This window comes from Periplaneta americana, chromosome 10 (genome assembly GCF_040183065.1).
Source record: "Periplaneta americana isolate PAMFEO1 chromosome 10, P.americana_PAMFEO1_priV1, whole genome shotgun sequence".
NCBI classification, from domain to species: domain Eukaryota; kingdom Metazoa; phylum Arthropoda; class Insecta; order Blattodea; family Blattidae; genus Periplaneta; species Periplaneta americana.
Window position 1 is genome coordinate 46,644,988 of NC_091126.1, and position 12,248 is coordinate 46,657,235.

The window sequence follows — 12,248 nt, forward strand, 5'->3', positions numbered from 1 at the left end:
CCTAATAAAATCAGAATGAATTTAATTTACATAAACAATTGCACCTGCTTCAATGGCGGTATCCATTTGTTTGCTAGCATTAAAAAAGTCTGTATGTTTAAAATGATGGTAATCTCATACTTTACAGATGTTTGTTATTGCTTCTACATAATTAGCTAAAGCGGGTAGCCTACCATGTAAATGAAGTACTGTAATATATCCAGAATTAATATTGTCATAATAAGCGCCCATACAGTATGGGATTGCCAAAATACTTAAAATCATTCTGAAACCAAAAGTCAAAGCTTAGTTATCTGGTCATTGCAGCAAAACTTAGTTGATTGGGCCTGCACATTTAGAATCAATTTTCTATACCCTTCAGTTTCATTCTCTAGAATTTATCCCTAGTTTTATCAGTTTCCCCCCCCCACTCCACACAGAAATTTGTACTATTGCATTGCATTAGTTTTAAAAAATGGTTATATATATATATATATATATATATATATATATAGTTAGGAATATATAAATACACCTTCTCCTTACGAACATTTTCCTTAATCAACACACTACAGAAAATTTATATTAGTACCACACAAACACTATACAATTTTCATTTTGTGTTTGCAAATATATCCGATTTATGTTTCAGAAAAAAATTACAGAGCGGTCTATGACATTCTCTATGGCACTCAGCAGAAAGCTGGCCCAGCATCAACACTTGTCATTCCTGGTGAATGGGGTCCGCTAGAGTTGGCTATTAAAATTACAGTATTCACATTGTTTACTAACCTTGACTACAGGTGTTGAAAATGATGTCCCTCTGCTACAACACATTCCTGACATCTCCGAAGGAAATTGGCATTTACACGTGCAAGTTCGTCTTCTGTAATTCTCCCGATTTCTCATACAATACTGTCTTTTAATTCACAGATTCTCTTTGTATACATTATTTTTTACATTTCCCCATACATAAAAATCGCAGACTGACAAATCGGGAGACCTAGATGGCCATAATCCTCTATTAATAATCCTGTTCTCGAATATTTTGCTTATCAAATTCAATGTTTCGGCTGCAGTATGGGCAGGTGCTGAATCCTGCTCGAAATAAGCATTCTGACACTCAATGTCGGTTAACTGTTCAAAAAATGGGTTGAGTATTTGTGTTCTGTATCTGTCACCATTGAGTGTATTGTCAAAAAGTATAGGGCCTATAATTCTATATGCAGTTATAGCACATCATATGCCAACTTTCTCATCATGTAAAGGAGTTTCATGAATGAGATTGTTTTGCGTTATAACATGGCCTTGTAAGTGAAACCATGCTTTTTTTTTTTTCTTTTCTAGTTGGCTATTTAACGACACTGTATCAACTACTAGGTTATTTAGCGTCGATGAGATTGGTGATAGCAAGATGGTATTTAGCAAGATGAGGCCGAGGATTCGCCATAGATTACCTGGCATTCACCTTACGGTTGGAAAAAACCTCGGAAAAAACAGGTAATCAGCCCAAGTGGGGATCGAACCAGCGCCCAAGCGCAACTTCAGACCAGCAGGCAAGCGCCTTAACCAACTGAGTCACGCCGTGGCTGAAACCATGCTTCATCTGTGAAAATAATTACTGCGAAAACAAGACGAAAATTTCGAATAAAGTTTCCAAACAGGCCTGTACCTTCTGCCAAAACAATTAGACGACTCGCTAAAAGATTTAACGAAACAGGCTCAGTGCAGAATCGAAAATGAAGCAGAAAATGTAGTGTGTAGTGTTCTTACCGAAGAAAATTTATATGAGATGGTGAAAGATTAGAACATATCCCTCAAAAATCTCTAAAATGTTTAGCACAGGAAACTGAAATATCTCAGTCCTCTGCAAGAAATGCAATAAAATTATTGAAACTGGGCTCCACGAAGCCCAGATCTAACACCCTGTGATTTTTATTTATGGGAAACACTAAAATGTAGGATTTATAGGAAAAATCCTTATTCTATAGATGAACTAAAAGGCCTATGTACGAGAAGAAATCGAGGCTATCAATGATGTGGAACTTCAGAATGTTGTTCACTCATTCATCAGAAGATGTCAGTTGTGTGTGGCAGCAAATGGGAGCCATTTTCAGCAAAGACTGTGAGCATGGTAATTCCAAATTATTGAACATTTATTGTTAGTACTGTTATATATTGGAGAAGCGCCGGAAAAATGGTTACACACTCAGCGGAAACCACGCAGGGAGTGGCTGACCGACTGGCCACTATTAATAATGGCTCTGTATATATCTCTACCTACCTACCTACCTACCTACCTACCTATCAAAAAGCGTATATGCAAGGCATAACAAAAGCCTGAACAAACCAAACCTAACCTGCCACTGATCGCTTATTTATCTTTCCAGATATTGGCAGTACTGCGACATCCATTTCAAAACCCCTCTGTTAAACAAACACTCACAATATATAACGGATTAACATAATGTATGTGCGAACTGTTTATTGAATGGAATTGTGTAAATTTAATGTATTAAACATGATATATTTATTTCATTTGTGTCTTGTGTATATTTGTGAAGTTATGTCAGTTTAATTTGAGGAGATATATATATATATATATAGATAGATATGGCGTGTAGTGAGATCGAAGAATCAATTTCATTTCTTTATTTACATTCAGTCACAGCCATCACCATTAACACATAACAGAAAATTAAATGTTGCTGGCAACAATGACAAAAACCTACGTCATGATGATTACTGATTTAATATTAGCGTATAATTCATATAATTTTAGTTATATTTCAATTCAAAAGTGCAATTTCATCCTTTTCAAATGTCGGGAATAATTTACAAACATTGAGGTCAAAATAATTTTATATTTTCCTTCAGTGTTCTGTAATCAAGAGAGACTAACCGAAAGCTAAGTTAGCCATGTGCTGGCATAGCTCAGATGATTGAGGTGCTGTAGCAATAAACCTAGCTTTGATGGTTCGAATTGCATTTCCAAAAAATGTTAAGTTATAAAATTAAATAAAATCAGATATAAATATAGTGTAGAAATTAGAACATAGTGGTGATTTTTTACTTGGATATTTAACGACGCTCTATCAACTACTACGTTACTTTGTTCGATGGAATTGGTGATAGCGAGGTGAGACCGAGGATTCGCCATATATTACCTGACATTCGACTTACAATTGAGGAAAATCTCGAAAAAAATCCAACCAGGTAATCAGTCCAAGCGGGAATCGAACCCGCGCCCGAGCGCAACTCCGGATCGGCAGATACGCACCTTATCCGACTGAGCTACGCTGGTGGTAGTGGTAGTAGCAGTGGTAGTAGTAGTAGTAGTAGTAGTAGTAGTAGTAGTAGTAGTAGTAGTAGTAGTAGTAGTAGTAGTAGTAAAGGATAGAAATATAGGATTGTAAAAATAGAAAGTAAGGTAAGAATAGTAATATTTTCTTGCTATAAGTTTAATGGAATAGTGGCATATGTGCGGTCCCTACACTTCAATTTCATTACCGTCGCGAGGGGTGACTCTGTGCCATTAGCGCATTTCATAAGAAAAACGTAAGGAAGTAGTCTTTAACACCTTGTGACGGTTTTAAATACTACTACTACTTTCTTACATTTTTCTTATGAAATGCGCGAATGGGACAGTCACCCCCTCGCGACGGTACTAATAATTATATTCCCAGTACCGACTACAAATTTAATTCATTTCACTTTAAGTTTTTCTTTCTAGATCAATTTAACAAGAAACTAGTGCACGGGAAATTCAGGTAATTTTGGAAATGAAAATAGTATTTTTGGTCCGAAGAAACGTTCGTCTTTAACGAAAATACTACGGTATGTCACTGCAGTATTATATCTTAACATTAAACTCCATAGTCACAAAAAAAAAATATATATATATATATATATATAATAGACAAATTTTCACTTCCAAAATCACCTGAACTTCCCGTGCGCTAGTTTTGTCAAATGGAAATTCACACTTTACAAAATAAATATATCTCTTCCTTACACATCTTCCAAGCTCACCACATATTCCATGGTATTAAGACTTGCGCCGTTGAATGACTGATTTTAAATAAACAAACTCGTATACATTTCATTTTGAAAAGTGTGTACAGAATTGTAGCACAGTGACTTAATTATCTACATACTCATATTCCGATAAATAAAAATAAAATCTGCTTCTTCATGTAAATATTATCCACACCTGAAATTCTTTCTCGTAACTATCTTCAATCCTCTGAATTTCTAAACTCTCAATATGGTTTAGAAAGTTTTGTAAAATCGTTCGCAATGGAGTTCTTTCCTGTTCTTCTTTCATTGCAACCCATGCCTCTATGTTCTAAATGCAGAACAAACTCCTGAGACGTGATGTTCTTTAAATACTATTTGATAAGATACACACTTCACTCCAAAAATCACTAGCTTCCCCTCAACCCAACCTTCGCTGCCTTGACCGCTTTCTCCCACCTTCAGCTACCACGGCCATCAGCTATCTCATGCACATTACATGCAGCCAGATTGCTCTGTACCTGTATAATATTACAGCGAGATAGTAGACACAGTCTAGTATATACAGTCACGAAGTTTGAGTTTATGAGGGTACTAGGAACAATAGACTGTGCATGTAGTATTTTGCACTGTCTGTAATGAGGCGATAGTAGCGATCCTAGTGGTTAGCAACTATCTATGGATGCATATTTACTACGTATTGAGCTTCGTGACTGTATATACTAGGCTGTGTTACACCCACAGTCTAGTATATACAGTCACGAAGCGCAATACGTAGTAAATATGCAAACATTAGATAGTTGCTCACCACTAGGATCGCTAACATCGTCTCATTACAGGCAATGCAAAATAGTACCGGCACAGTCTATTGTTTCTAGCCAAGCCCCTACAGTCTCGGCTGCGCGAAACTAGGAAACCGGGGCAAATTGAACGCTGCGCTTGCCGCCATATTGTTGGAGAGCAGAGAAATAATAGCAGTGCGTAAATCACGCAATTTAACGCTGTGATGATCTAAAATTGACATATTATGGCCATTTTCGACGTTTAACGTAAAATTAGGACGAAATAAATATATTCAAAGTTTCATTGATATGTGTTAGAACATTAAAGAAAAGAAAATACGTATGCAGCAATTTATAGAAAACATACTGATACATCTATAAATAGGCCTACACAATACACATTATAGATTGTATAATTTTACGATAATCAGCAAATTGTTAGGTTTCAGAGAATCTAAAATTATATTAACATATTAACTCTTAGATCACAAGACATAAATATATGCACCTTGATTACACAAGTTCTTGTTATAATCAAATTCCTAAGTGAAATAAATATGCGATAATCAGTATAGACTTGTTGTTAAGTTTTAGAGAATCAAAAATAAATTATATTACCGGTACTTTTAGACCACAGGACATAGGTAATCTTGCAAAATATAATATGCGAAGGTAGCCAAATTACATTGAATTCATTCTTCAATTAATAAAGGGAATGCTATCAATTATAAAAAGTATCGGTACCTAATACATTGCAAACAATAGGTAACGTGAAGACCTAAAAACTAAACAATCACTTTATGCAAGATAAAAAAAACCACATACTTTTTATGTGTGGATTTTTTACATATTATATTTTTATTTTAAATAAATAAAACAGATATATTATCATTGTTTGCGGAGTGATGGTACATAATTTTTATGCACATGTGCAATATCAATAAGATGCCATTTCTTGCTTTTGTTAATAAAATATATCCGGCAAAATGTAAAAGAGTTATTTATAGGTGAACTCTGAATCATAAATTCACAAAGGAGGCTTAGCTATTATAGCTATTTATTTATTTATTATCTGTATATTTATTTATCCATATATGGATCTTGAATGAAAGTTTATTATCTTGCAGATAAATTCATTTACATAATAAAAACAAAAAGTGATCTTTCCACTAATGTTTTAACATCTGATGTGTAAGTCTAAATAATTCACTCAGTGGGATTTCTCTACAGTCTGATATACCTGTACTAACAATTAAGTATTCTTTATTGTCGTAAACTACTGATTGATTTTTAATGATATTGATATTGTAACAACAGAGATAATATTATATCGTACCTTTTGCAAATAGCTTGGAAAATTAAACAGGGATGGTATTATCGCCGCGCTCTCATGGTTAACATTCGGCAGGTCTTTGAGCGGCCTCATGCGTTCGGCAGGTCTTTGAAATTTAATTGTATTATTGTTTTCAATTTCTTGTGTCGCCGCTCCAATCACTCGCCTCAATTTCAATAATGCAACCAATAAGCTGCTTCAATTATTATTAAATGACACTTACTTGTCTAATCCACGTAGACTAAACCCGAGGTTGCAATGTCTTGTGCTGAAGACGAACATTAAGGTATGTGATTATAAATTATTATTAAGAGTTAAGAAAGCCAACGTACTCGTATATGAAATAATAATAATAAATAATAATAATAATAATAATAATAATAATAATAATAGCCATTTAACAATATAACAAACTAGTGCTTATTCTTATCGAGAAAGTAGACGTGACAACGTGACGCTTAGAGTGAAACCTACAGAGCAACAATCGGTCGGCAAAATTATTTTTTTAAACCACACCGCACGTTATTGTATGATGCCGACATGTTAAGCATGATTCCGCGGCGATAATATATCATCTTTCAAAATTATATTGCCATTACTTTCACACTATTCACTAAAAACACCCGAGACAAAACAAAGGACAAGTATGACAATCGTGTTTACCGCTCTATTTCTACCAGTAGCATGGCGGCGTAAACATGCGCAGACTGGTTTCAATTTTGGACAGCACACCAGCGCTCTGTGTGAGTCTAGTATACTATTATAACGTCTTTGTTTCTAGCACCCTCAAAACTCAAGCTTCGTGACTGTATATAGTAGACTATGGTACACCTTTCTACCCGTGCCAAATGTCACCACATAACCCCAGTCTAGTATATTTATACAGTCACGAAGCTCAATGCGTAGTAAATATGCATCCATAGATAGTTGCTAACCACTAGGATCGCTAATAACGCCTCATTACAGACAATGCGAAATAATACCGGCACAGCCTATTGTTCCTAGCACCCTCACAACTCAAGCTTCGTGACAGTATATACTAGACTGTGACATAACCTCATACACGAACATAGCTTTTTCTTAGATATTAAATTGCTTCAAAGAATTTGTTTTGGATCGGCATACTCTTGATAGAGCTAACGAATACCAGATATCGTGTTTTCTTTGGAATAGGAAATTGTGTGCGATTTTCTCGCGGCTTACCCGTCAAATTGTAACGGACGTAATTACATAAGCATAGAATACTACACGCACTATTCGTGATTCCCTCGTCGGTTTTCCTTGCGTTATGAGCGAAATATTTACTTTCTACAGTGTAGAGTTGGATACAAGCCTCATATAGGTATATATTTTTATTTTATTCATTCAACGAACTACTCAACAATGGTACTATTAGTACAGCATTAAAATTACATGTTTGCGTTAAAATCATAGCATGCAATATAATACCAATTCAATAACCAAAGAACATTTTACACTAAATTATCAATACCGGTATTTGTAGGAAAACGTAAAACCCAGTTGGCGAAACTAGCGCACGGAAAGTTCAGGTGATAATGGAAGTAAATGTCTGTCGAATTTATGGGGCTGAAATTCAATATTTAATGCGTTATACTTCAATGATCTATGGTAGTTGTTTCATAAAATAAGAGTATTTCCCCTGGACCAAAAATAAGATTTTTGCTTCCAAAATCACCAGAACTTTCCGTGCGCTAGTTTCCCCGTCCAGTCTACTGTTCCGGGTATTTTTTAAATGACGGTGTATCAAGCTTCTTTGTCATACAACTATTAAAAAATTAGCTATAATTGTTTAGATAATGATTGGTATACGGTGCTCCTGTGTGAAATAGAGAGAGTCGTTATTATTTTAAGGATATGTTGACGTAACATATACTGACGTATACTTTCTAACAAAATTTCCCACAGCGGTAGGGGAAAGGGAAATAGACCTATCGAGATTCGAGCAAGAAAATGGAGACCTTCTCGAACGAACATTACCAAACTTCACACTAAATGTGTCCGAAATCTTCTAAAGACCTTAGTTCAACCAATCACAAATGGCGGTGTTGCGTGATCACAGCTTGGTAAAATATGGCGTCAGTGAAAGAGGGTTGTAATATCCATGCAAATATTACGGCAGCATTCTCGTCTCATAAAGGAAACCATCTATTTGCAGTATACAAGGTAAACAGAAATAAAATTGCCAATAATATATTGTCCCATTACTGATATTAAAGATTCTGTACGGTGCTTGAAATTTTCTTGTTAGAACAGTGTCTATCCGCCATGTTATATAGTATTTGACGGGTCGTATATATCAATTGTGTCCTGGTTTGATAGATGTCAGATGTGAATAGTTCATTATTTGTGAACACAAAATACTGAGAGTGTGATTATTACATTTAATAACTTCTCAGTAACGCAGGTACACCATTTTGCCAAAGTTTATGATGGTTACAACAATGCGAACAGTAGGCGTAACTGACGTAACCGATTAGTTGAAGATTCTGTTTTCTTCTCATTTTCTGCTCATTGTAAAGGTTAAAGCAATCATATTAAACGCTGCATCACTAGTAAGTAAAGCTACACCTATCATTTAACATGTTTACTTTCTAAGAATAATCACGATCAATTTACCTAATAGCGTGTTCATGATTTGTTTTCACTGTACTTATTTTAGTTAAAGATTTTGTAAATTATGTAGCTGTCAGTGAAAATTACTTCTTACGACAAATCGGCTACATTATTGATGAAATTATGTTTTCGTAGCTTATGTTGAAACGTTTACCTAAAAACTTGTATATTTACAAATGCGTTAATGGGTGGTTTGTATGAAACATTTACATTTTTTTAACTTCAATACATTTTATAATTCAGTAAAAGGAGGGATGCATGTTAAGTTACAAATTTACGTTTACACAATTAAAATTCTATACAATATAAAATATGGCCAAATTTGGCATTGACTTTATTTGGAATTTCTGACACAATGTGTTGTGGCAGCGATATGCCAGTTTCACAGTTCATGACACAGAAGTGTAGATTGTGATAGTATCATACGCCATTTCACGATAATTAGTTTATGGTTTAATTTATCTACATTGCATTTTTTTATTGCGACTATTTCCGTTTATTTCGTTTGTTCTAAAGTGGAGGCGTATCCTACTGGTATTTAATGTTGAGCCAGTTAGTAAACAAGATATTATAAAATTTTAAGTGAATACGAACATTCGCTAATGGCATTACGTACCGAAAAATTTGGATACATTTTCGCTTTATGGTAGTCTATCCCGTTTATTTTTGTTTTTCTCTCATTAATTAGTTACCTGGCGCATTGCTTACACAGTCCTATAAATATGTGCTAATGCATTATGCACGGTCTGTGCCTTCTGTTAATATATACGCGTTCATGGTTAAGGTGTAGCCCAAACAAAATTGTAACACACATGAGCATTTCATCTAAGCATTAATGTTTTGTTGTAATAACTAAATTCAAATTATACTGTCTGTAATATTAATTATTTTTGTCTTCGAAGTTATAAATACTAGAAATATCTTTGAAAGTTCAGTAGTTGTTGACAAGTTTAACATCCTACAAGGATTTGAAATTGTTTAAAAATAAAAACTCATATTGTATTAGTTGTTTAAGAAGATGGGGTTTGTTCCACTTTAGTGTGATACCCTTCGCTGTTTCTATTCGTTTATCAGTCTATTTTAAGGTCATACTTTTTGTTGTTGTAAGATTAAAATGGGAGAGTTGGAATTTCTGTTATTCGTGACTTTTCAAGTTCAGGTTTAGGATTATTTGTTAAGCTCACATTGATACTGCAACAGTGACATGATTCTAATTGATTTTCCATCCCACATCAGTGTGGACCAGCTTTGCCATATGTACGAGAATTCTCGTATGCATACAACATTTCTTACTTTTTGTGCGATGTACGAGGGAAACCCCTTCTCCCACGCAATAAAATCTACAGAGTTGTAATAGATCTATCCCTCTTTTTGATGTGTAAGATATAATATTTAAAAATATTGGTAGAAGTAATGCCAGAACTTCAATAATGGTTGCAAGATGTTTGTAAGATTCTGTAAACCATGATATTAAACGAAACTATTTACACAAAATTTAAAATATACTCGACAAGAACAATAGGTATTTATTTCAAATCACAGCAGTTTGATTTGTGACTGAATTTAAATTTACAATTAACCAATGAAAGCAAAATCTAAGTCGTAATCAACGAACACAGTTGCAGGTAAACAATTCGTTGTGCCAGTTGATGGAAGTGAAGACTGAGGTGTTAAATATTGATAGTTCACAAATGCTGTTTTTTTTAATTGAAGTTATACATAGACAGCAATAATTGTTGCTGACTTAATTTTACATAAACATGAGTGACAATGACAAGGAAAATGATTCTATTCCTAATTCTTCTACCTCTGAAAAAATACTAAAAAGAGGGAAATTCCAAAATAAAACAGGCGCATGCACAGATCCCTAATATTCAGAGATGGAGTTCAATGTCGCAATTTAGAAATTAGTTGATTCCTGATAAAAAAAAATCCTTACAAAGCCTGGTATAGACATAGCAATATTTCAGTAGTTGCAGAAAGATAAGATGGAGCTTCAATTATGCTGTTGAAATTTTGTGAGCCTAGTTTGAGCAAAGACTTTTGGTTTGAAGTTGGAGTACAAAACATAATTTAGTCATTAGCGGTAAAAGATACGATTATTAATTTTATGTTGTCAGTGCTTGTATACTAAGTTTTGCTAATTTCACCTACGATATTTTTTTTAAACTTGAATAGTGTTTTTAAGTACTGCACATACGAGAATTTTGCCTATATAGTACGAGAAGTCATGTTTCAAAATGCTGTAACACTGGTATGGATCCTTATAACGTAATAGAAGTCTGTTAAATCTTAGGAATATTACTTTTAGTTTAGTTTGAAGGAATTTATTATTTTCATTATTACTGCACAAAAAAGTTATAAAATACGCATTTCTAAAGGCATTACCATATTATAATTACTTTTCTTAATTTATTATACTATTCTGGGTTGGAGCATGGAGGAGATAAATTTAACATTAACAATTTTACTTACTGCCCTATTATTTTTAATGTGCTATATTATTTTTATGTTATTTACATACAGTTAGAGGCCTATTTCTCAATTTGTATCTGACTTAGAATGTTTAAGAAATATCACTAGAAGAAGTAAATCTTAGACGAACATAACTGCGAAGCTAGGATTAAACCTTTTTTCTTTAGCATTATTTAGTAGTCCATTTCGTTGTTTTCCAAATTTAGAAATTCGTTGTTTGTGAAATGACTATAAATAGTTTACATATTTTAAAACGAGGAAACAGGAAGTAGTACTATAGGTGAGGGGTAAGTGCGGGCTAGAGGGCTAGCTTGAACAACGTTGTCACATTTAGTGAGAACATAACTTTTCACTGGAGTTTACAATAGAAAAATTCGTCTGCTAGGGACAAACTGGCAATACAATGGCACCCGAGCGCAGTGCGATATTCTATTGTTCTCAGGGTCAATGTTGCCAAACTTATGGCACCAGGCCACGTGTTTTCGTGTAGTTTATTTCTTGTGCTGTATCATTGCTGCTGTTGTGAGTGCAAAAGTGATTTGAATTAAAATAAGCATGGAATCTCCTGAGTGCTACAACATGAAAAGGAATCAAAGAATATAAGACGGGAAAATAGAAATGATCTATGTAGTAACCGAACCTCTACTGACAGCTTGTTATACTAGTGACAGACTGATCGCGATTACCGTAAATGCGTGGACACTTTAGGCCCCATTTGGTCAACAGCTGAATTGCTATAGAGGAAACAATTTTCTCTATGTACATACCGTACTTTTATGTTTATTTCCGTTCTGGACATCTGAAGTTAATACTTTCTTTGGATGTTTGTTCATTGTTTTTCCTTTTCTTTATTGTTGTTTCTTGCAGCGTGATATGGGAATTTATTTGTTAAAATTTTTAGAGATTTTATAATCTAGACTGATAACCTACAATTTATAGCCTATCATTACTATTTATATTATTTTGGAAAGGGATTTTATAACCTATATAATTTATATCATTAGCCCTGCTATTTACATTATTTTGTA

The 12,248-nt window shown here is 34.1% G+C and overlaps 2 protein-coding genes across 7 annotated transcripts in view; one reads left to right on the forward strand and one right to left on the reverse strand.

Moving 5' to 3' along the window:
* LOC138707647 (uncharacterized) overlaps positions 1-4,456 on the reverse strand; it is a 43,323-nt gene extending 38,867 nt beyond the window's left edge. For both annotated transcript variants that reach the window (XM_069837341.1, XM_069837342.1), the window contains exon 1: positions 4,193-4,456. In XM_069837341.1, coding sequence (XP_069693442.1) covers positions 4,193-4,306 — 114 coding nt within the window. In that variant the 5' untranslated portion in view covers positions 4,307-4,456. The remainder of the gene's footprint in view (positions 1-4,192) is intronic.
* A 3,640-nt stretch (positions 4,457-8,096) lies between these two features.
* The window catches only part of LOC138707648 (serine-rich adhesin for platelets-like), a 164,890-nt gene continuing 160,738 nt past the window's right edge, over positions 8,097-12,248 (forward strand). For 2 of the 5 annotated variants that reach the window (XM_069837343.1, XM_069837346.1), the window contains exon 1: positions 8,097-8,295. In XM_069837343.1, the coding sequence (XP_069693444.1) occupies positions 8,203-8,295 (93 nt within the window). In that variant the 5' untranslated portion in view covers positions 8,097-8,202. The remainder of the gene's footprint in view (positions 8,296-12,248) is intronic. The other 3 variants (XM_069837349.1, XM_069837347.1, XM_069837348.1) reach the window with 3 other exon arrangements.